Raw genomic sequence first — 25,612 nt, 5'->3', positions numbered from 1 at the left:
TAGGTGTATAATATTATGTCTGAACAGGTTGATTATAAAATATCTATACCTTAACATTATTGTTACCGAGTGCTTGATTGTTTAGAATGGATGCAATTTTGTTTCTTGAGAAAGTATAGCCTGGTGTCACTGATGGAAAAGCTGCTGTCCTGTGGAATGGTATGATGTTGATAGATCTCTATAGCCTCCCTGTATGTCTTATGTGCCATGATCTGATGTGTGAGATAATTTGAGAGTTCAACCACAGGATGTGGTACATAGCTGTGAGATATGTGACAATAGCTGACTTGTCTCATTCACTGTATTAAATGCAGGTTTGAAGTTGTTTGTGTCAAATATTTATCCTGCTTCCCCAGTGTGAACAAGTCTGTAGTTGTGTGATATGCTGTAAATGCCTGGTTAATACTCACATTAACTTTGTGGGCATGAAAAATGGAGTGGAGTAGAGGATATATTTCTGACTGCAGTATCTGCTGGCTTGAATATAGATTGGTTCCACCTCAGAAAGATTGCAATGTATGGGATGTTGGATCTTGTCTTGAATAACAGAAGCCGAAGTATTTGTCTTTTAAGAAGGGAATTGATAGCATTTAAGTATAGAATTAACACTACAAAGTTCTTGGTGTCAAGTTTCTTTATCACAAATGGAGTAGATTTTTCTAACAAAGATGATGGTGATGGAAAGATTGGCAGTCAGGGATCAGTTAATACAAGTAGGCTTTATGGTATTTTATAGGAGATGTGCATTTAATGACAGTGACAGACTGCATATAAAGGCACTTATAGCAGAGGTAGGTGTCAACATTCTAAACACTGTACATTTCTCTATATGCTTTGCTTTTCATTTAATAAAAGAAGTGCTATGAGAAATTTTAAACATATTTAAATTATAATTTTTTCATGCAGTGAGTGGTTCAGTTCTGAAAGGTAATGTGGTGGAGGCAGTTCAATTGAGGAATACAAGAGGGCACTGGCTGATTATTTGAACAAAATATTTTGCAGTGTTAAGGGAGAAGGAAGGGAGAATGGCACTGAGTCAAGGTGCTCATTTGGAAGACCAATGCAGGTATGAAGGACCAAAAGATTGTGTTCTGCATCATGACAATTTTATAATTTTGCGATCAAGCTTGTGAATCTACCAAAGCTGAGTAAACACAACTTTCATTCTACACCTGTAAATGGTCAAAGGAGTGAGTAATATAATTCTGTCATGGTAAGGCTACTGCTTTCAAAGAAAGAAAATTAGTCCAGACAGATTACATTACATGTGTAAATAGATGGATGAAGCTCTGTGACAGCCCATCATTTAATTCATATGTATAAATCCTTGGGGATTAGAATCAGTTGCTGATTATAACTCATGTTCAATTTTACTACATGATACGGAGCTTGGAATGATTATGACAGTGGTAGATTTAGAAACTAATGCAAGCTGTTTGCCTGTGAATGTTACTGCCTAAATGAGAGGTGCCTGAGCATTCACTGTGATTGCAAACTGCTGGCCTGGCTACAGCTGCTTTTACACGTCAGATTTGTCCTCAGTAAAATAAAAATGCTACTTTTCAAAGTGCTTGCTGTCAATTTTCTGCACATTGTCAAATGGGTGTTCTCAGCAGTTATTAAGTGTGATGCTTTAATATAATATATATATATATCTTTACCAACAGAAAATGTTGTCAGGTCTGAGATAATGAAATAGGACTGAATTGTAGTGTAAGTACTGAGCTTTACTTTTTCCGAACCATCCAGTGGTCCAAGGAGTTGCCTTTGTTTTTGGTATAACAATATCCTTAACGTGTTTATATAACACCAAAATGAAATCTAGCCCATTGTGAAGCATTGGGATTCCATTTAATAGTAGTACAGAACAAGTTAAATCCAATAAGGAATCTTGACTTTATATATAATGTGTTTAATTTCTGTTAAGTGAAATGGTGGTTAATCACTGAAACAGTTTCACATCAGGCTGCAAAGACTCTTTAACAAGAGAATGTAAGTTTATTACACAAGAGATAAAGAACGCAAGAAATATAATTATGGAAGATAGTCCAGACAGATCTTAACATTAACAATAAACAAATTTTCTATTTTTTTCCCAATGCCATCTGTTATAGAAACTCAAACCTGGAGAAATTATACTCATATCTCAATCCTTTAAGTAGCAACTTAATTGACACCCTGAAGTGAAGAGATAATTTGACGAATCATTTTTGAGTTTGTTGGAGTAAACCTTTAACAATTCTGATGGCCTAAACATTTTTTCAGTCAACTAAACAACTCGCAGCTTTTATCTCAAATTTTCTTGGAAGCTTCACAAACATTAAAAAAAACCTACTGTTGCAATGGCTGGTTCCTCTAATCTGAACTGGAAAAAGCATCTGCCAAGCGAAGACCTTTCTTGCTTATGAACTACACTCCACTGCTCTCTTCTGAACTGAAGTCAAAAATTAATGAGCCTACCATAAACTCATATGCATAAACATTTTATTCAACTAATGCCACAGGGGTCTGCTGGCACTTGATGGCAGTCAGATGTCTTCTTGGGACTGATTGCATATAAGTCACTGTTCCAGAATGATTTTCTGCGTTTTTTTAATAAAGTCACAGCACTAATCAAAATCCAAAAGCATGATACACACCTCCTCTGAAAGAAGAAATGAAAATGTGTCTTTAAGAGGATTTTAAAATTTTCTATCAAAACATTATCTTAACACAATTTGTATGATACATCAATAGTAGTAACATGCTTACATTAAACATAAACTCATTTCCTGACAATCATATCCTATACAATTCAATTTTGATCACATAATTTGGCTTTAAGCATTTTTGCTCTTGTCAAAGATTCCAGTATAATTTTGTCTTTCCAAGCCAAATAAATGATTTTAAATTGTATGACTGTGATATCAAACTCCAACAAAACAGTCTTGAATTTCTGTCATACTCTCCAAAATTTAAAGAGATTTCAGCAAATATTACATATCCCCAGTGCAGAAGATGATGTTTGTGCACCCTGAACCACTGCATTGTGTGTGGTGAAGGTGTTCCCATAATGCTATGAGGTAATTGAACCATATGAACTGAGACTAAAGTGGAGGCCGGTGGGACATTGGTGAGACCTCTTCTAGAGTACTGTGTCCAGTTCTGGTTGTCTCACTACAGGAAGCATATTATTGAACTAGAGATGGTTCGTAAGAGATGTACCAGGGTGTTGCCAAGTTTGGAAGGTTTGGGTTACAGGTTATGCCCCAGTGATGATGAAGGAACAGTGATGAATATATAAAACAAGAACAGCAATTTGAAATCATGTAACACCATTCTATAGAAGAACATTCCAAGGAGGTTCATAGACATTTTACAAGGTGGCAGTTAGACAAAATCACATTGAGATTTTAGGGCAGATGACCAAAATCAGGCACAGAGAGGGAAGTTTTAAGGATTATCTTAAATGAGGAAAATGAGTCGAGGTTTAGGGATGATTCCAGAGCTTGTTGCCTTGGTAACTGATGACCAGTGGTTGAGCGATTAAAATTGGAGGAAAACAGAACAAGAGAAATTGAGGCAACTCAGAGGCTGGAAGAAGTTACGGAAATAAGGGGATGTTGTGAGGCTGGAGGAGCTTACAAAGATGGGGAGGGTTGTGAGGTGGGAGGGAGTTACAGAAGTAGATAGTAATTTTGAAACCTGGGATGAGAATTTTAAAATGCTGGTGATACTTCACCCAGACATTGGCCAGTGTGAAAACAGGTGTGGTGGGCCTCAAGATTACAGGAAGGTTAAATGTGGGAAGCCAACTAGGAGTGTGTCAGGCTAGTCAAATATAGAGGTAAAACAAGTGAATGGATAAGAGCATCAGCACCATATGAACTGAGACTAGAGTGGAGTCCGGTGGGACATTGGTGAGACCTCTTCTGGAGTACTGTGTCCAGTTCTGGTCATTCTACTACAGGAAGGATATTATTGAACCAAAGAGGGTTCATAAGAGATGTACCATGAAGTTGCCAAGTATGAAAGGTTGGATTATAAAGAAAGACTGGCATCTTTTTCACTGGACTGTAGGAGTTTGACAGCTGACTTTATAGAGGTTTATAAAATCATGAGGTGTGTAGATCATGTTCAAAGTAGGTGTCTTTTCCTTGGATGGGGGAATTCAAGACTATGGGGCATATTTTTATCTTTAAGGTGAGAGGAGAGAGATTTAAAAAAGACATTAGGAGCAAATGTTTTACAGAGAGGGTGCTTCGCGTGTGGAATGAACTTCCTGAGGAATTGGTGGATGTGGGCACAGTTACAATGCTTAAAAGACATTCGAATAAGTATATGAATTAGAAAATTAAAAGTCACACAACACCAAGTTATAGTCCAACAGGTTTATTTGGAAGCACTCACTTTCGTATCACTGGTGGTTGTGGCCACAACCACCTGATGAAGGAGCAGTGCTCTGAAAGCTAGTGCTTCCTAATAAACCTGTCGGGCTATAACCTGGTGTTGTGTGATTTTTAACTTTGCACATTCTAGTCCAATACCAAATCATTCATGAATGATCCATGATTCATGAATCATTAATGAATAATTCATGATTCATTATTATATCATGAATAAGAATGCTTTGGAAGGATATGGGTCAGCAGCAGGCAGGTGGAACCAGTTTAGTTTGGGATTATGCTTGCTATGAGAAAGTGAGGATTGCAGATGCTGGAAATCAGAGCTGAAAAATGTGTTGCTGGAAAAGCGCAGCAGGTCAGGCAGCATCAAAGGAGCAAGAGAATCGACGTTTCGGGCATAAGCCCTTCTTCAGGAATCTTTAGACCCTTGTAGAGGGAGGAGGAGAGCTTCTTCAAGGAAGGCATTCTTGCAAGAGGATTCGCAGTAGGTTAAAATCAACTAGGAGAAAGGGAGGACTGCAGATGCTGGAGATCAGAGCTGAAAAATGTGTTGCTGGAAAAGCACAGCAGGTCAGGCAGCATCAAAGGAGCAGGAGAATCGACGTTTCGGGCATAAGCCCTTCTTCAGGATTCCTGAAGAAGGGCTTATGCCTGAAACGTCGATTCTCCTGCTCCTTTGATGCTGCCTGACCTGCTGGGCTTTTCCAGCAACGCATTTTTCAATTATTTTTGCTATGGACTGGTTGGACCGCAGATGTGTTTCCATGCTGCATGACTCTTAAAATCATGCGGTTATGGTTTGTATAAAACAAAGTCTCTTCGTAGTTCTTGAATATCTCAATTGTAAATTTTTGTAGAGCCAGCACAGCCTCTATATCTCTGTCTGCACTATTGAATATTTTTATTGACTAACATTTAATTTCTGGGGAGAAAATAATTTCTGACTACTTATTTGATCCCTATTTCATTTTCTTATAGTAAAATGACATACATGTCAACATCGCTGGTCTGAACAGCCAGTTTGAATGGATTGTCATTTTTAAGTGTTACTAGAAGGCAACTCAGTTTTCAGCACAGATTTCAAGCTGTCAGATGTACTCTAACATTCTTTTGCACAGTTATTTCTTTCTTCAATAAATTTCTTCACGGAACCACTTGAGTACTGAAGTTCAGAATAAACTGCATTCAAGCCAAAGTATTGCAGAACTGGGCTGGTGATGGCCTGTTGGTATTACTGCTAGACTATTAATCTAGAGACCAAGGTACTTTTCTGGGGACCAGGATTTGAATCTGACCATAGCTGGTGGTGGAGTTTGAACCCAATTAAAAAATCTAGAAGTAAGAATCTAATGATGACCATGAAACTAGTGTTGATTGTCGGAAAAAGAACATTTGGTTCACTGATGTCCTTTAGGGAAGGAAACCGCCATCCTACCTGATCTGGCTTACACATGGCTCTCGACCTGCAGCACTGTAGCAAACTCTTATTTGCCCTCTGGGCAATTAAAGATTGGCAATAAATGTTGGCCTAGCCAGAGATGCCCAAATCTCATGAGTGAATAAAAAATACCATGATTTGTCTTAGGCATGGAAAAATCCAAAATAGTTTTAATTTTCACTTGGGTATTTCCTGATCTTATCACACAATGTGTATCAAATTTACTGGATTTGTTTCAAATTGGCTCCTTGTAGCTGATCAAACAATTGATGTCAATATTCACCCCAGGTTTGCCTGAAGACAGGCAAGTCATTGAAATAAACATTTCTGTTACGTAGTCCTTTAATAACTATGGTTAATATTTGAAAAGTTGCTTGTATATTTTTTCATTCCAAGCCTCATGACTTTGCATTGATGAACTTCATCCAGTGTTACAAAAGCAGATATTTCTTTGGCTGTATCCATCAATTGAATTGAACAATATTCTTTTAACTAGTCAATTTTGGAGTTTTTAAAGAATTTAATGTGAGTCCATTTTGAATTGTATTGAATTTGCAATAACAAATACAAGATTCTTGTGAACCATCTAGGGTTTCAGTGCGATAATAATAGGTAAGCTCCTGCTACTATGTTCTGATTCAATAATGCCGTTATCTATCATTAACTTAATCTCTTACCTCACTTGAGCTAACCTGTCCAGATTGAATATGTAAGGTTATCGTTTTATGGTAACTCATCCCCTACATCAGCATCATGTATAGCCAAAGACCTCCTAATCTACTCACATAAATCAATTTATAAATCCATAATAGGTCACTTAGATAGTTTTCTGGAAGATAAGAATGTTATGTTCTCTCACATTTTAAGCACCTCCAGAATCTCCATTCTGATTACTGACAATTATATGAAGGGAGAAAAGCTGCAGATACAGTCAGGCAGATGGATTAACTCCTGTAAAGGTAGGAGGGGTAGGCAGGTAATGCAGGAGTCTTCTATGGCTATATCTATCTCAGCCCGAAACGTCGACTCTCCTGCTCCTTGGATGCTGCCTGACCTGCTGCGCTTTTCCAGCAACACATTTTCAGCTATATCTATCTCAAACAAGTATGGTGTTTTGGAAATGTAGGGAGTGATGGACTCTCAGAGGAATGTAACACAAACAGCCAAGTTTCTGGTAATGAGACTGGCTCTAATGTAATGAAGGGTACGTCAGGAGCAATTATGATCGGGGACTCTCTAGTCAGAGGCACAGATTGACATTTCTGTGGTCAGCAGCGAAAAATCAGAATGATGTGTTGCCTCCCTGGTGCCAGAATCAAGGATATCTCAGTGAGGGTGCAGAATATTCTCAGAGGGGAGAGAGACCAGCAGAGGTCATTGTACACGTTAGAACTAACGACAGAGGATGAGAAAAGGATGAGATTCTGAAGGGAGAATATAGAAAGTTAAGCAGGAATTTAAAAAGGAGGCCCTCGTGGGTAATAATATCCGGATTTTCCCTGGTGCTATGAGCTAATGAGAGTAGGAATAAGAGGATAGAGCAGATGAATGCATGGCTGAGGAGCTGGTGCAGGGGAGAAGGGTTCATATTTTGGATCTTTGGAATTCTCTTCTGGAGTAGATGTGACCTGTACAAGAAAGATGGACTGTGCCTGAATTGGAGGGGGACTAATATACTGGCAGGGAGATTTGCTGGAGGTGCTTGGGAAGATTTAAACTAGTAAGGTGGGGGGGAGGGGGGGAATGCTGGGACCCAGAGAAATAGTGGGAAAAGAGATCAGCCTGAGACTGGTACAGTTGGGGAAAGGATCGAGTCCATGGTCAGGAACATGGGATTGGGATAATATAGCAATTACAGAAACGTGGCTCAGTGATGGACAAGACTGGTAGCTTACTGCTCCAGGATACAAATGCTGTAAGAAGGATAGAAAGGGGGGCAAGAGAGGAGGGGGAGTGATGGTTTCGATAAGGGATAATATTACAGCTGTACTCAGGGAGAATATGCCTGGGAATACATCAAAGTAAGTTATTTGGGTGGAACTGAGAAACAAGAAGGGGCTGATCACCTTGTTGGGATTGTATTATAGACCCCCTAATAGTCAGTGGGAAATTGAGAAATAAGTTTGTAAGGAGATTTTAGTTATCTGTAAGAATAATAACGTGGTTATGGTAGGGGGCTTTAACTTTCCAAACGTAGACTGGGACTGAGTCGAGACTGTGGTGCTAGAAAAACACAGCAGGTCAGGCAGTATCCAAGGAGCAGGATGAAGGACTTATGTCTGAAACATCAATTCTCCTGCTCCTCTGATGCTGCCTGACCTGCTGTGCTTTTCTTGCACCACACTCTTGACTCTGATCACCAGCATCTGCAGTCCTCACTTTCTACATGGATTGGGACTGCCATTGCGTTAAGGGTTTAGATGGAGAGGGATTTGTTAAGTGTGTACAAGAAAATTTTCTGATTCAATATATGGATATGCCTGCTAGAGAAGGTGTGAAATTTGACCTATTCTTGGCAAATAAGGCAGGGCAGGTGACTGAGGTGTCAGTGGAGGGGCATTTTGGGGCCAGTGACCATAATTGCATTAGTTTTTAAACAGTGATGGAAAAGGATAGACTGGATCTAAAAGTTGATGTTCTAAATTAGAGGAAAGCCAATATTGACAGTATTAGGCAACAGCTTTCAAAAGCTGTCTGGGAGCAGATGTTCGTAGGTAAAGGGATGGCTGGAAATTGGGAAGCCTTCAAAAATGAGATGAATAGAGTCCAGAGACAGTATATTCCTGTTAGGGTGAAATGAAAGGCTGGTAGGTGTGAGGAATGCTGAATAACTAAAGAAATTGAGGTTTTGGTTAAGAAAAAGAAGGAACCATATGTCAGGTGTAGACAGGTGAGGTTGAATGAATCCTTAGAAGAGTATAAAGACATCAGGAGTACACTTAAGAGGGAAATCAGGAGGGCAAAAAGGGGACATGAGATAGCTTTGGCAAACAGGGTTAAGGCGAATCCAAAGGAATTTTATGAATACATTAGGGATAAAAGGGTACCTTGGGAGAGAATAGGACCCCTCGAAGATCAGTAAGGCAGCCTATGTGTGGAGCCACAGGAGATGGGGAGACACTAAATGAGTATTTTCCATCAGTGTTTACTGTGGAGAAGGACATGGAAGATATAGAATGTGGGGAAGTAGAAAATGACATCTTGAAAAATGCCCATATTACAGAGAAGGAGGTGCTGGATGTCTTGAAATGCATAAAAGTGGATAAATCCCTGGGACCTGATCAAGTGTATCCTAGAACTTTGTGGGAAGCTAGGGAAGTGATTGCTAGGCTCCTTGCTGAGATATTTGTATTATTGATAGTCACAGTTGAGGTGCTGGAAGACTGGAGGTTGGCTAATGTGGTGCCACTATTTAAGAATGATGGCAAGGATAAGCCAGGGAACTATAGACCAGTGAGCTTGACATCAGTGGTGGGCAAGTTGTTGGAGGGAATACTGACGGACAGGATGTATATGTATTTGGAAAAGCAAGGACTGATTAGGGATAATCAGCATGGCTTTGTGCATGAAAAATCAGTCTCACAAACTTGATTGAGTTTTTTGAAGAAGTAACAAAGAGGATTGATGATGGCAGAGCAGTAGACGTGATCTATATAGATTTCAGTAAGGTGTTTGACAAGGTTCCCCATGGGAGACTAGTTAGCAAGGTTAGATCTCATGGAATACAGGGAGAACTAGCCATTTGGATACAGAACTGGCTCAAAGGTGGAAGGCAGAGGCTGGTGGTGAAGGGTTACTTTTCAGACTGGAGGCCTGTGACCAGTAGTGTGCCACAAGAATCGGTACTGGATCCACTGCTTTTCATCATTTATATAATTGATTTGGATGTGAACGTAGGAGGTATAGTTAGTAAATTTGTAGATGCCATCAAAATTGGAGGTGTAGTGGACAGTGAAGAAGATTTGCTCAGATTACAATGGGATCTTGATCAGATGAGCCAATGGACTAAGGAGTGGCAGTTGGAGATTAATTTAGATAAATGTGAGGTGCTGCATTTTGGAAAAGCAAATCAGAGCAGGACTAATACACTAAATGGTAAGGTCGCGGGGAGTGTTACTGAACAAAGAGAACTTGGAATGCAGGTTCATAGTTCTTTGAAAGTAGAGTCACAGATAGATAGGATAGTGAAGAAGGCATTTGGTATGTTTTCCTTTAATGGTCAGAGGATTGAGTATAGGAATTGGGAGGTCATGTTGTGGCTGTACAGGATATTGGTTCGGCTACTTTTGGAATATTGCATGCAGTTCTGGTCTCCTTCCTATCGGAAGGATGTTGTGAAACTTGAAAGGTTCAGAAAAGATTTATAAAGATGTTGCCAGGGTTGGAGAATTTGAGCTACAGAGAGAGCTTGAATAGGCTGGGGCTGTTTTCCCTGGAGCTTTGGAAGCTGCGGGGGGACCTTATTAAGGTTTATAAAATTGTGAGGGGCATGGATAGGATAAATAGAAAAGTCTTTTTCCTGGGTTGAGGGAGTCCATAACAAGAAGGCAAGGTTTATGATCGGGGGAAAGATATAAAAGGGACCTAAGGGGCAACTTTTCCACACAGAGGGTGGTGCATGTATGGCATGAGCTGCCAGAGGAAGTGGTGGAAGCAAGTACAATTGCAACATTTAAAAGGCATCTGGATGGGTATATGAATAAGAAGGGTTTAGAGGGAAATGGGCCGGGATGTTGGCAAATGGGACTAGATTAGGTTAGGATATCTGGTCAGCATGGACAAGTTGGACTGAAACATTTGTTTCCATGCTGTACAGCTCTATGACTCTGTGACTCTATGACTACTGGAAGATAACATTCTTTTAGTTTTACTGTCTCCACTTCCTCTGAGTTTTCAATCTCACTCCCTATTTCTTTCAGACCATAAAACACTTTTCTCCTGATATTCTCACTTTCACAATATTTCTTTAACATATTAACATGAAACACTCACTGATTTTTCTTCCTATCTGGAGTATTGATTGTAAAATGCACATCATTGAGTTTTGTTTTGATTCTTTAAGGTCTAGTGAATCTTTTAATATTTTCCAAGAGATAAGTAACATTACTAACATCTTGTCTTCAGCAATAATGTTTTGAATTTTATCCATTTTAGCTGTTCTACTTTTTATTGTTCATCAATCACTTTTTAGCTGCTTTTTAGACAACTCTCTTTCTTTTGTTATTTTCTCTCTGAAACTCAAAACACAGGCAGGAAGTGTAACCTCTGATCCTTGTTATAGATTTCTCTTTGATCAATTTTAAGGGTCCTTCACCTCATGTCCATATATCAGTTCAAAAATATTAATTTTATGGGCTCATTTGGGGCAGCCCAAATGGAAAACAGAAACAGAGCAATTGTTTACCCCAATTTTTGGACGTAACTGACAGTAACCTCGAATCACGGTCTTTAATGTTTGATGACAATTTTCTCTGAAGACCCTACTTCAAGAAATCTGGTTGACACCTCCATATTTGTTAAAGGATACTGATTCCCTCTCCTGGTTTTATGCAATCTGTTAAGACTCTGTTAAGTGATTCTTCAAAAGCTGGTATTGAAATTAAAAGTGCAGGTTTAACTGGTGGTGGAGTTTTCCCCACTGTCTGATGTGCAGTGGCATCTCTGATAAATATTTACCACATCTTCATGTAATCTTGGCCAATTTAAATGTTTTAGTTTTTTTTCTAATATTGAAATAAACTGTCCTTGAAATTTCATGAGTCACTCATAACAATTTGTTATGATACAAAGGTGGAACTTTTACCTGATGGACCACCACATATTCCTCATTGACTGGTGTTTGAGGTTGTCTCCATTTTCTGATTAATACTTTGTCTTTCAAATAGTAACCATCAGGAATTGATTCTGATTCAATTTTTGAGTAGTGTGTTTGGTATAGCTCTCAATTTATAATCTGCTGCATTTTTTGAACTAAAGAAGGACTAAATATGTCAGCCCCATTCTCTCAACCTTCATCCTTTTTATTTACATTTTCAAAAATGGTGACAAATAATTGAATTTCCAGTCATCTCCCTTTACCACAGATCCCTCCTGTTCTTGACTGTTTCTATGCATATGAGGTCTAGTCAAAGTACAGTCTGGCTACAATACAAATGCTCCTTTTGTAACATCTCAGTTTCTTTTACCTTTCCTGATTATTCTACCATCGTTGGTGAGGCCAGTATGTCTGAACCAGCCAGATCATTTCCAAGATGAATTGAATCCTCCTACAGGAATTTGTAGCATTACTCCAATGACAATGCCTCAATTTACCAATTACCTCTTTCCTCTAACTGCAGTGGAACTGGTTTGTAATCTCCATCTACACGTCTAAATAACATTTTCTCCTAATTAACTCCTCCGGAAGATTTGTTTTTTTTTAACAACTTGGCATACACATTTGTAGTTGTACCTGTTACAACAAGTTACAGCTTTAGGTTCCAAACATCTTTAGCCATTTTATCTGCCAAGGTACCTGTTCAAATGAGGTGTCCAATCTTTCAACTTTATCCTTTGTAAACTTAGACATCAAGCATAAATTTCCAGTCAAATAAAATTTCGTTTTGAGATCAGAATCAACATCCAACCTGATGCCTTTTTTCTCCCTTTATTTTAACATTTTCTCTTACCAAACCATGTTGTCTGATGTTCTTATCTCTTTAGAGTTTGAGCATTTTAAATTCTATCTCCCTATCTTTATTTTTGTTATCTTTCATTTTTCTTTATTTCTCTCTCTCCTCATAGACTAATTCAAATTTCCTTATTTCTTCTTCCTTTGTTTTCCTCCCGTTGCATCTCTTTTGTCTTCTTCTTCCAATTCAAGTCTTTTCAGTTTACTTTCTCTCTCTCTCTCTCTCTCACACACACTATCTCTCTCTTTCTTTATCTCTCTGAGTTAAGTGCATTCCTTTCTAGCTAAACCTTAGTTAATTCTAGCAATAACTCAAAGTTCAGGGTGTCCCACATTGAATACTGAATGCTGGGTAATTACTTCAATTGTTTCATGCTTACAAGCTCAAATTATTTCTACATTAAGTTTATCTGTAACTCTCTCAGTTTCGTCCGAGTCAAGATTTCAAATAATCCACTGTTACATTTGTTATTTACAGAAAAGGCTTAGTAACATTTAAGGTATTTTGAAAATGCAATTCATGCAATAAACCTCGTTCCTGTTTTATCTTCAGTATCCATGTACCTAACATGACATGAATCCCTCTTAAATTCAATGAATTCTAATCCCACAAAGAGCCCTCACTTTGTTATCATCCCAGTCATGGTAATGCTGATGAAGGCAGATTGCAGAATGAAACATGGCTTGATAGATAATTTATTTAATTTTTTTTAGTTAATTAACATGATGGTTTATCATTGAAACATTTTCACACGAGGCTGCAATGTTCTTTCATCAAAAGAAAATAAAAATACCCATGTGACATAATATTCATGACAGTTTAGAACAATCCTAACTGCAAAATAAAGTTTCTATCAATTCCCAGTGTTACCTGTTACAGAGACTGAAGTCCAGGGAAATTATTGTTCCTATCTCAACTCTTTTAAATTTCCTTAGTAAGAATTGCATTTTTTTCATTTTTCTGCAATTTTGATTGTGGGCTGAAATGGGAAGAAACCTATTTTAAAAACCAAGGAATGCTGAGGGATTGCTGCACTTTTTAAAAGTCATCTGACACAAATTGTAAGTACTGTTTTCATAGCAGCTTGTTCAAGCAATAGTGAAATCCTCATTTGCAGATGAATTGGAGTCGAGGTATGTACAATTGGAGCTTTGGCTGGCAACAAATAGCTGATTGGTCTATCGACTAGAGACCAGTTATCAATGACAATAGCCTTTTGCCTGCTGACCACTTTGTGATTGGCTCCCAGTGGATGAATAGTTTGGGGATGTGAATTATTTGGCACTAAAGACTTCTGGAAGTGAAAGGGCTTTTTAACTGCTGTAAGAATAATTTCAAGCCTGAGGCTAGCCTGTTTATTTCCCCTTTTCCAATTGCCATCAGTTGTGATTTTTATTTGCTAAGTCAAAGACCTCAATAAGTGGGAATCAGTTATCCTATGTCTCTGGAGAAGGAAGATCAAGAAGCAGCATTTTGATTGGCATAAGATCATTTCAGCAAATCTTGTGGATAGGGTGCACTGAACTGCCTTCCAAGTCTTTCCATTCACCCATGACACCCACCTTTTCCCCCCTGTCTCTGTCTGTCTATATGCATGTGCAGAAGGGATATTTATAAGGTGGTTAGAGTTTTACTTTGTTGAGTTCTACGTTGATGGTTCATAACTGTTTATCTATAGGTCATATCAATTTATTTGTCATAAGTACGGAAACCGTGCATTCTGTAAACAGGTACAAAGACAGATATGCATGCTTTTTGCAATTTCTAATTTTTGTGATGACTCTCAAAATAGCAGAGCTTAATTTTCAATGTGTTACTTCAGTGAGGCATAAAACAATTTAGCTGACTCTTTCCGGTTTCCTTCTGTAAAACTGTAGAGACAATTTTATGATTCCTTTCTGAGTCTGATGGCATGAACCTCTCTCAATTCTGACACCCTAAACTTCTTCAGTTCTAACATCCTGAAGCTTCCAACCCATGTTCTCATTGCTTGGAGGCTTCCCATACAAGAAAAGCACAGCTGCTGCAGTGATTAGTACATCCAAATGGAACTGAAATGGAAAAAAAAACCTTCCTGCTCAGAAATCTTTTCTCTTTTTAAAATTAAACTCTTGTTTTCTTCTGAACTGAAGCCAAAGCAAAACTAATTGTTTTATTTTGTTTACTCTTATCATAGACTCAAAAATATAACCATTTTATTTCATTGCCACCTACCTCAGAGGGCTGCACGATAACTGCAGTCATATGTTGTCTTGATGTATAAAGATCACTGTTCCAGAATGATTTTCAGAATTTTAAAAGAACTTCATAGTATTAGTTTAAATCGCTCCAAAAATATACACCTTTTTGTTACAGGATGTAGAAGTTCATGATGCCACTGATTATGCCAAGCCTGAGCTGGTAGTGTTCAACTGTGCTCTTCTCTCCACATCCTTCACCCCCATCTGTCCTCACAATTCCACCCCCACCCAAATTGGCAAACATGTCAAATAATGGATAACTAAGAAACTTTTGAATTGAAATAGTACTTTATCTTTAGTGCAAATGTTCACACTGGTTAAAAAAAAGTGCAAAACTTTAATGTTCCCAAACTAATGGGACAAGTGCTCAAGGATGACAGAGAAAAAGGTGCTTTCAAACTATTGAAGGAAAAAGTTAAAACTTGCTTTTTTTTTAACAATCTCAGGACATCCCATTTACTTTGTTCATCACTTATTTGTGTTTAGTTACTGTTTTGGGAAAATTGGCAGCTAAATTTGTGCAGAATGATTTTGATTAGATAATCTGCTCAGTTGACTGAGGGATAATTGGTAACTAAGGCACCATGAATCGTAGTTATATAACCATATAGCATTGAAACAGACCCTTTGATACAACTTGTCCATGTTGACCAAGTTTCCAAAATTAAACTAGTCTCATTTATCTGCATTTGACCCATATCCCTCTCAACCGTTCTTATTCATGTACTTATCCAAATGTCTTTTAAATGTTGTAATTGTACATGCATCTCCACTTCCGCTGGAGCTATTCACCTTATGGTTTTATAAACCTTTATAAGGTCATCCCTCAACATCCTTCGCTACAGTGAAAAAAGTCCTAGCCTATCCAGTCTGTTTTTATAACTCAAACCCTCCAATCCTGGCCATATCCTGGTAAATCTTTTCTGAACCTTCTCCAATTTAAAAATATCCTTCCATAGCAGGTCAACCAGAACAGTACTCCAAAAGTGCCTCACCAATGTCCTGTACAGCCTTGGCATGACATACCAACTCTGAAATACAATGATTTGAGCAATGAAGGCAAGTGTGCTTAGTACCTTCTTAATCACTCTGTCTTCCTGTGAAACAACTTTCAAAGAACTATGTACCTGAACCCCTAGGTTTCTCTGTTAAACAACACCATCCAGGACCCTACCATTAACTGTATAAGTCCTGCCCTTGTTTGTTTTACCAAAATGCCATGCCTCAGCCCATTGGCCTAATTGATAAAGATCCTTTTCTAATCTTTAGATAACCTTCTTCACTGTTGGCTATGCCACTAATTTTGGTATCATCCACAAACTTACTAACCATGCCTCCTAAATTTTCATCCAAACTGTTTGTATAACTGACAAACAAGTGGACCCAGTAATGATACCTACCAAAAACCACTGATCACAGGCCTCCAGTCTGAAAAACAACCCTCCAAAATCATGCTGTTTCCTGCTGTCAAGCTAATTTTGCATCTAGTTGGTAAACTCTCCCTGAATCCATGTGATCTAACTTAACTAATCAGTCTACCATGCGGAACTTTGTCAAATGGCTATACTAAAGTCCATTTTGACAACATTTACTGCTCTGCCCTCATCAAGCTTTTTGGTTACATCCTCAAAAAACTCAATGAAGTTTGTGAGACATGATTTCTCAAGCACAAAGCAATGCTGACTATCCTTAATCAACCCTTGCCTCTCCAAATGCACATACATGATATCTCTTAGAATCCCCTCCAACAACGTACCCACCACTGATGTCAGACTCACCCGTCTATAGTCCCCAGGCTTCTCCTTACAGCCTTTCTTAAATAAATGCACAATATTAGCCACCCTCCAGTCCTCCAGCACCTCATCCATGGCAATAAAGTAAACAGATATCTTTGCTAGGAGCCCCGCAATTTCTTCCCTAACGTCCCACAAAATGCATCCTGGGATACACTTGATTAGGTCTTGGTGATCTATTAATCTTTATGCTTTTTTAAGACCTCCAGCTCCTCCCCTTCTGTAAAGTGGGCTGTTATCAAGACATTAATATTTATTACCCTGAGTTCCCTAGCCTCCATGTTTTTCTCCATAGTAAAAACTGATGTGAAATATTTGTTTCGTATCTGTCCCACCACGTGGTTCCACAAACAGAACACCTGGTTGAACTTTAAGGGGCTTTACTATCTCCCTAGTTGCTCCTAATGTACTTGTAGAATCTCTTTGGATTATCCTTAACCTTAACTGCCAAGATTATCTCGTAACCCCTGTTTGCCATCCTGATTTCCCACTCAAGAATGCTAGTGTGCTTCCAATTAAACCTGTTGGACTATAACCTGGTGTTGTGTGATTTTTAACTTTGTACACCCCCCGTCCAACACCGGCATCTCCAAATCAAGAATGCCCCTATACAAGTTATACTCTTCAAAGGATTCACCTGATTCCAGTTGTGTATACCTAATATATTCTGGATCAGTGGTGCTGGAAGAGCACAGTAGTTCAGGCAGCATCCAAAGTGCAGCGAAATCGACGTTTCGGGCAAAAGCCCGCTTTATTCCTGATGAAGGGCTTTTGCCCAAAATGTCGATTTCGCTGCACTTTAGATGCTGCCTGAACTGCTGTGCTCTTCTAGCACCACTGATCCAGAATCAGGTTTCCAGCATCCGCAGTCATTGTTTTTACCTTGTTTATACCTAATATATGCTTCCTTCTTATTCTTGAGCAGAGCCTCAATGTCATTATTCATTTATTGTTCCCTCCTCTTACCAGCCTTACCCTTCACTCCCACATGAAGATAATGCTTTTGAACTCTTGCTATTGCACTTTTGAAAGCCTCCCACTTACTAGTCATCCCTTTACCTACAAACAGTCTGCCTCGATCAACTTTTGAAAGTTCCTGTCCCATACCATCAAAATTTGCCTTACTCCATTTAAGAACTTTAACTTTTGTACAAGGCCTTTCCTTTTTGATAACTATTTTAAACCTAATAGAATTATGATCCTTGGTCCTAAAGTGCTCCCCACTAACACTTTTGTCACTTGTCCTGCCTTATTTCCCTGGAGAAGCTCAAGTTTTGCTCCTTCTCTGTAAGTACATCTATGTATTGATAAAACCCATTTTCTTGAACATATTTAACAAATTCCTCACTGTCCACACACTTAATACTATGGCAGTCCCAGTTTATGTTTGCAAAGTTAAAATCCGTTAACACCAGATATAATTCTGCTGTGCTTTGAAATAGTGTTATGGGATCCTTCACCTCTAGCTAAGAGAGTGAATGGGGCCTTGGTTTAATATCTCATTGAAAAGACAATAATGAATGCTAGTACAGTATTTGTTTGTTTGAGATGTTGAGGCAGGTTGACCCACAACCCTTTCTTACAGGGGCCAACTTGCTACCCTCTGAGCACAGGTGCATCTAAGGCAAATGAAACGTCGTAAGGATTTTTATTAAATTTATGTGCACATCACAAGTAATCCTTCATATTCTCTAAATGATAATTTTGGCATTTACTTGTGCATGGTAGTGTAATGTGCATTATGGGAATAATAAGTACTGGGAGTTCAAAACTAATGATAAGCAAGTGACGAAATCCAATCCAATAAATCTGATATTTTGTGGACTGACACCTGGAATAGCTTCTGGAATTTTTGTTGAATCATTTGGGCTGCGTTGACATAAAAGATTCCATCCCTCTATTTAAGAAGAGTTAGGAGTTCTCCCTGGTGTTGTGGCCAATATTTATCCAGCAACCAATATCTCTAAAACAGATTATTTGGTCAATTATCACATTACTGTTTGAGGGAGCTTGCTGTGTGCCAATTGGCTGCTGTTTCCTTTGAGAACAACAGTGACTGCAAATAAAACAAAATTTCATTAGCCATAAAACATTTTGAGATGTCCAAAGTTAAAATTACAGGTTTCTTACTGTATTGTACATTCATCTATTAAGGTAATAGATGCCAGCATGCAATGCCAAATTCCAGCAGATGGAGAATATGATTACTGAGAATCATTCTGTTCCTACTATCCTTACAGCCACGCGACAGGATATGAGACTGACAATCACAATGCTCCTATGTTGTACAGCTGTAGCACGCAATACAGAATACATACACATGGGGTGTTCAGAGGGCTTCAGGTGAGTGTTGGCAATATTTCTTTCTTCCAACATGTGTGTCTGTTACAGTCTTTCAAGAAAGTTAAACCTTTGCATCTGACCTTGGGAAAGCTGATTGTAGACACTGTGAAAGCAGATTGGCCTACACAAACTGTTCGTACATACAGATGGTTCTAATTTAAGATTTTCTCAACACTACAGGAGCAGCAAAGGAGATTCTGTTTTCTATCAACAGATTTTAAAAATGTAGGTTCAACACTCATTCTTTCATTTACTTAAGACACAGACTGAAAACCAACCAAAGTGGCAGCATTTTGAAGGTTTACATTCTTCAATCTTACCTGCTGCATATTTTTGAGGAGTTGGCAAAATAATTTCAATCAGTGTTGATTTTGTCTGCATTTGTAATACTTGATATTAATCATTATAATATCCTATCAGTGAAACCTTGCTGTCTGATATATTGCACACTGATAAAACATTATTTATGACTTCCTCTCACACAGGGAGATCGTGATTAATACTTGTGCTGTATAGTGTTCTTCCATCTGCAGGACATTTCTTTCAATAGAAACTGAAATGACAAACAGTTGATCCTAATATTTCCTTCTATACTTTTCTAAAGAGATAGTATATTGGGCCTTGCAGATGAGTTCCTTGAATATGAGTATTACAGGAGTACTCAATAACTTTTAAAAAAGGATTATATACACAAGGTTTTGTAAAGTTGCATTATTTTTTTAAAACACAGTTTTTCCTCATTTTCTTAGAGCAGAGGAGACAGAAGTGGGATTTAATTGAGGTGTTTAAAATTATATGAGACCTAGATAGAATGGATAGGAAGAATCTATTTTCATTATCAGAGAGGTCAATATGCAGGAGAACTTAGATTAAAGTAATTCAAAGAGTTAAGGAGTAAATTTTCACCCAGAGAAGTCACTGCCTGAAAGGGTCACAGAGGCAGAACACACATTTCATTAAAAAATTCTTGGCTGTGCAGTTGACACAATGCAACCTACAGGACTACAGACGAGAGCTGGAAGATGAAATCTCATTGAATAACTTGTTTTGGCTGGCATGGACACACTGGACCAATTGGCCTTCTTCAATGCCCCAAAATTTATATGCTATGCATGAAGATTGTATTGCTAACAAAATAGAAAAGATCTATTGTTCTCCCCTAGTCCATCATTCTTTTAGTTATATCTTATTCCTTCTCTATGGAGTCCTATGGAATATGCCACTTTTCAACCAAAGGCGAAGGCTTCTTTTTGATCTCAGAAAGTTGGCACATCATCTAGTTTTCTTCACTCTTGGCTAAACTTAGCAACTCACTGTGCGGAGAGGTATGGGCTTGAACTTACCACGTTATTCATTGTCCTCAGTGTGTTTAAGATTCTATGTAAAAGTTCTGCCATCAGTGAAGCCTCATAGCATCAATCTTAATTTACTAGCAAACCACTGAATTCCAAATGACCTTGTTCAGATAATAAGAAGGAATTATGTGTGTTTTGGACTGTTGTGAAGGCATAAGTCAGAGGCAGACACCTGTTGTAATAGAATTACTAATAGTAGGATCCAAGAATATTGAATAGTAGGGGTTTCACCTATTAAGTTAACAGATGTACTGATGCATTACAGATGTCATAAATGTCTGACTACATTATGACAACAAAGAAAGATTCATTAGAACTGGTGTCACAGGATGTCCAATATTTCTGGCTATTCATAAACCTGGAAAAATGGACTTCAATAAAGTGAGAGACTAGAGAAGCTGAGATAATTTACCTAAAGTTAGGCGGAGACTTGATAGAGGTGTTCAATGTCTTGAGGGGTTCATGGACCAAAGAGGATAAAATATTTGTACTTCCAGGAGGGCAATAACCAGAGAATAGGGATCTAGGATTATTGCCAACCAGAAAGAGACAATTCACCCCATTAAGTCTGCTTTTCCTTTCAGTGAGGTCCTAGCTGATCCTCAACTTCACTTTCCTGTCTTATTCTCATAACTGTTGATTCCCTTACTGATTAAAAATCTCCACTTCAATAATAATTAGTTCCTCTATTCTTTTTACCAAAATGGGACTTCACATTTTCCCACATTATATTTTATCTGCCAAGTTTTTGCCCATTCCTTTAACCTGTCTATAACCTTTTGCAGATTCTTTGTCTCATCCTCAGTGAATTCCAACCATTTTGTATCTTCTGCAATCTTGGCTATAGTGCATTTACTTACCTCATCCAAGTCACTAATGTATATTGCAAATAATTGTGCCCTAAGCATTGATCCCTGTAGCTCTCCACCACTTACAGGTTGTTATCCTGAAAATACCCTCTTTGTTGCAACTCTTTTTTTTATTAGTTAGCCAATCCACTATCCATGCTAATATACTGCCTCTAATATCATGAGCTCTTAACCTATTAAATAGCCTAACATGTGGTAACTTAACAAACATCTTCTGAAAATCTAAATATATTGCATCTGCTGCTTCTCTTTTATTTATCCTGCTTACAACCTTCTTAAGGAATTCCAATACATTTGCTAAGCCTAATTTCCCCCTTCATGAAGCCATGCTGACTCTGCTTAATCACATTACATATTTCTAAGTACTCTGCTGTTGCATCCTTTATAATTGACACTAACAATTTCTCAAAAACAGATGTTAATCTTATTGGCATATATTTGCCTGTCTTTTGTTTGATCTCCTTCACTTTGTAAATAAATATGTCATATTGACAATTTTCTGGCATTTTCCAGAACCTAAGGATTCTGGGAAGATTACTACCTGGGCAACCCCCGTCTCTATGGCAACTTCTTTTAAAACCCAAGAAAGCATTCCATCATGTCCATGGAATCTATGAATCTTTACCACCATTAGTTTCCAAAGTACTTTTTCTTTAGCTGAAGTTATCACAGTAATTTCCCTTCGTTTTGCCCCTTAATTAGTTAGTAGTTTTGGAATACTACTAGTGACGTTTATTGTGATGCAAACTATTTATTCAACACTTCTGCCATTTCCTAGTTCTGCATTATTATTTCTCAAGCCTTGTTTTCTAAGAAGCTCATATTAATTTTGGCTCCTCTGTTCTTTTTTATATATTTAAAAAAGTTCTTAATGTTTGACTTGAGATGCAACTTGCAAGCTTACCCTTAAAGGTTACCTTCTCCATCTTAGCATTTTTTTTGGTTACCTGGTTGGGTTTTAAAACTTTCCCAATCCTCTGACATACCAGTATTTTTTGCCACAGTTTTTTTTTGCAATTTGATGCTATCCTTAACTTGCCAGCTTAACCATGTTTGGTTTATCCCCTTACTAGAATCCTTCTCTCTCATTGGGTTGTATATTTGTTATTAGTCATGAACTATATTCTTAAATATCTACCATTGTTCCTTGACTGTCTTTGCGACTAAACTTCTTTCCCAGTTGCTAATTAAGTTTCACACAGTTATTTCCTACTCAAATTTATCTTCTCAACCGGAATTTCAAATTCTATCACGTTATGGACAATGTTTCTTGGGAAAATGGAAGGGATACGAGGAGTCAAACTGTCGCACAGCAAAAAGTTGCGTCTGGAATGCACTGCTTGAAAGGGGTCACAATGGCAGGATGGAGGAAAAAAATTCAACAGTAACCTTTGAAAGGGAATTAGATATTAAAAAAGAAACAGATATTTAGGGTTTGTATAGATATTTCAGGGAAAGTAGGACTGATTGGATACATCTTACAAAGAGATGGCACAGACATGATGGTCGAATGGTCTCTGTGCTGTAAGATTCACTGACTCTAAGAGAAATGGTTAGATATGCTTCTGTTGAATCTTTGCTTCAAACAGGTTAGCTTAATATTTAAGATTTAAAAGCTACAATGCAAATTCATACCCTAATTAATTTTATATCCAATCTATCAAGGATAAAGATGAACTGAACTATTGTTAGTTTCATCAAAGTTAGTCTAATCTGTGTATTATGATTCTACTCCACAACCACGTGATGAAGAAACAGTGCTATGAAAGCTAGTGATTCCAAATAAACCTGTTGGACTATAACCTGGTGTTGTGTGACTTTCAACTTTGTCCACCCCAGTCCAACACCGGCACTCTCCAAATCAGGTTTAATTTTTATTTGTGTTTCTTGTTTCAGGATGTTCGGAGGGTCCCGGGAGTTGCACCAACCATTGTCAGAACAAACACAGAGGCTAACGAAAAGCGTCCATTCATGTGTCCCTATCCTGGGTGTAATAAACGCTACTTCAAACTCTCTCACCTGCAAATGCACAGCAGGAAACATACAGGTAATGGCAGAATGGCACCAGCAAACTGAACTGATTCCTATAATTTACCAGCGCAGGCAGTATACTTATTTTATAACTTCTGTAGGTCATTTGTGACAATTGTATCAACAGCTATTGGATGCAGGATGTCCCCAAAATTTTGGGAGCCAGAGATGTCAGAAAATCTAGAGGGAAAGAAGATAGAACCAAAAATTTGAATGCAGTTTGGTTTACATTCCATTCAGTTTGGCTGTTTTCAGCTGATGATCAGTACCAATGTTCTGTCTAGCACTCCTGTCTTTGAAAGGCCTTTTGTAAGGAGGCTCACTAGCCCAATATAAAGGAGGCTGATGACTTACAATCATGGTCAACTTCTCACTGTAGGTAACAGCAATCAGCTGCACACTTCATTGGTTGGAAATCCATAGCACATGCATGGACTCTCTTTAATTACCGAAGAATTTATGAACATCAGAACTAAATGTTCCTGCTTTGAACCTGTGTCGTTTAATTTATTGTCAATTAAAGGGGTTTGCATTTACCTTTCTGCATCATTCATGGCAACTCCTAACCACTTCACATTTCCCTCCAAAGTGTCCATTCTATCCAGCCCTCTGGTGTTAGCAATCTGTCAAATGATTCAATGATTAAATCGACGATTCCCCTAATACGAGGGATTAGACCTAGACTCATACAGCTATGATTGTAGTGGTAGCACTGTCATCCCTGAGTTAGGATGCTTTGGATTCAAAGCTAATTCTAGTTAATGAATGCAAACAAGGAATCCTGGCTGATGCTTCACGCAGTATGAAGGGAGACCTAGAATATTGAATAAGAAATTAAACCAAAGCCCCGCTGCTGTCTTATATGGAAATGAAAGCGGTATTAATTTCAAAAAGATCAGGGATATTTTCGCTGATGTCCTAACCAATATTTATCTTGCACTGAACATGTAAAGAGAATAGATTACGTTGTTTGTGGGAGCCTGTAAATTGACTAACATTTACTAACCTGAAGACATTACAACTTCAAAAGCATTTCATGGCTGTAAAGTGCTTTGGGACATCCTGAGGTTGTGTAATGCACTATATAAATGTAGGGTTTTTTTTCTTTGCAGTATTCAAGATAGTTCTGATTAAGACACAGCATAGTTTGAATGTGATTTGCTTTGTTTGTTCACAGTGACTGGAGATGCTGAAATTTAGGCCTTCAAAAATCCCAACATTTCTTTTTAACATTACCACTAACTATTTCAATATAATTTATGAACTGCTGATAATGCTCATTTAGTTATCCATTAGGCATTAATCCATGTTAAATTTATCATTCATTTACATATTTAAAAGTCCCAGTTAGGTGTTTCAAGACTACTTTCTAATCTAGTATCACCTATACATTTTACCAGTCTATTGTAATTCAAAAATGGAAACAGTAGGAATAACAAAGAAACAATTCCTGGCACTCCACTCAGAACTCTCCCACTGTCGCTCACTAAAAAGGATGGGATGTAATTTATAATGCGTATTTGGGGAATCACCAATAAAAATAAAAATCATACTTCCATAAAAACAGCATCTCAAGGGCAAGGTGACATCAAAAACAACTTCAGCTGATATTCCTGGGCTGTAACACTGAGTTGTAAATTTACCCAAATACTCTAAGTAGAATATGTTATGGTAATACGATAAATATCTCCATAAGTAATTCATGAGTGACAAAGGTACAAGTGAGTTATTGTTGTCTCATGAATGGAGGTATTTATCCAGGATTGTTTCCAGCAAATGGGGAGATTTGGGACATATTACCTTGAAATCCAAATTTCCTATTTGAAATTTTGCCAAATGTCTAAAAAACTTATGGCTATTAATGGTTTAAATGCCTGCCAATGATAAAATCCCAATCTCCTAACCCCAAAGGCAACTTTATTTATCGCATGATATTACTCGCCAAGCTCTGTTCTTTATGTACTTGCAACAAGAGGATTGTAAAGAAACGTAATGGAGTTTATTTTATAGCTGGTAAAACACTCTTTTGCTTTGAGCAACAACTGAAATCTAATATTAAAATCACACAGAAGAGAAGAAAATAATCTTTTGTCGTTATGAGCACCATTTGGTTGATGAGAATCAATGGCTGCAGTAATGATGAGTCCTGGCAGGACATGAAGAATACTGTCAGTATCAGGAAGTAAGAACTCTAGTGGGAAAATCAAATGGAATAAGCTTGCTGACAAGCTGGAAATACTATACACATTAATTTAAAAGAAAATAGCTGGGGTGAGGGTGTGTATGCATTTATATTTTGATATTCATAACTTGTTGTTTTTTGCACTTATAAGAAGGACATTTCTTCTATCCCCTATCTGTAATAAAATCATAAATATATTCGTAAACACATTTATGATTTTACTGCACACAGTAATTATATTTGTGATGTCATCTAAATAATCAAGTGCATTCCAACACTCAGACTTGTTTTTCTCTTTTTTAATC

General features: G+C 37.8%; 1 protein-coding gene across 4 annotated transcripts in view; it reads left to right on the top strand.

Moving 5' to 3' along the window:
• The window catches only part of LOC132824245 (Wilms tumor protein homolog), a 92,909-nt gene that overhangs the window by 41,590 nt on the left and 25,707 nt on the right, over positions 1-25,612 (top strand). For 3 of the 4 annotated variants that reach the window (XM_060838568.1, XM_060838567.1, XM_060838566.1), the window contains 2 exons: positions 18,768-18,870; positions 22,991-23,141. In XM_060838568.1, coding sequence (XP_060694551.1) covers positions 18,768-18,870; positions 22,991-23,141 — 254 coding nt within the window. Of the gene's footprint in view, positions 1-3,879; positions 3,889-16,728; positions 16,755-17,790; positions 17,799-18,767; positions 18,871-22,990; positions 23,142-25,612 lie in introns of all 4 variants that reach the window. The other variant, XM_060838565.1, reaches the window with a different exon arrangement.

This window comes from Hemiscyllium ocellatum, chromosome 18, assembly GCF_020745735.1.
Source record: "Hemiscyllium ocellatum isolate sHemOce1 chromosome 18, sHemOce1.pat.X.cur, whole genome shotgun sequence".
Classification (NCBI taxonomy): Eukaryota; Metazoa; Chordata; class Chondrichthyes; order Orectolobiformes; family Hemiscylliidae; genus Hemiscyllium; species Hemiscyllium ocellatum.
Note: the sequence above shows the minus strand (reverse complement) of the source record. Positions and strands in the feature narration are given on the sequence as shown.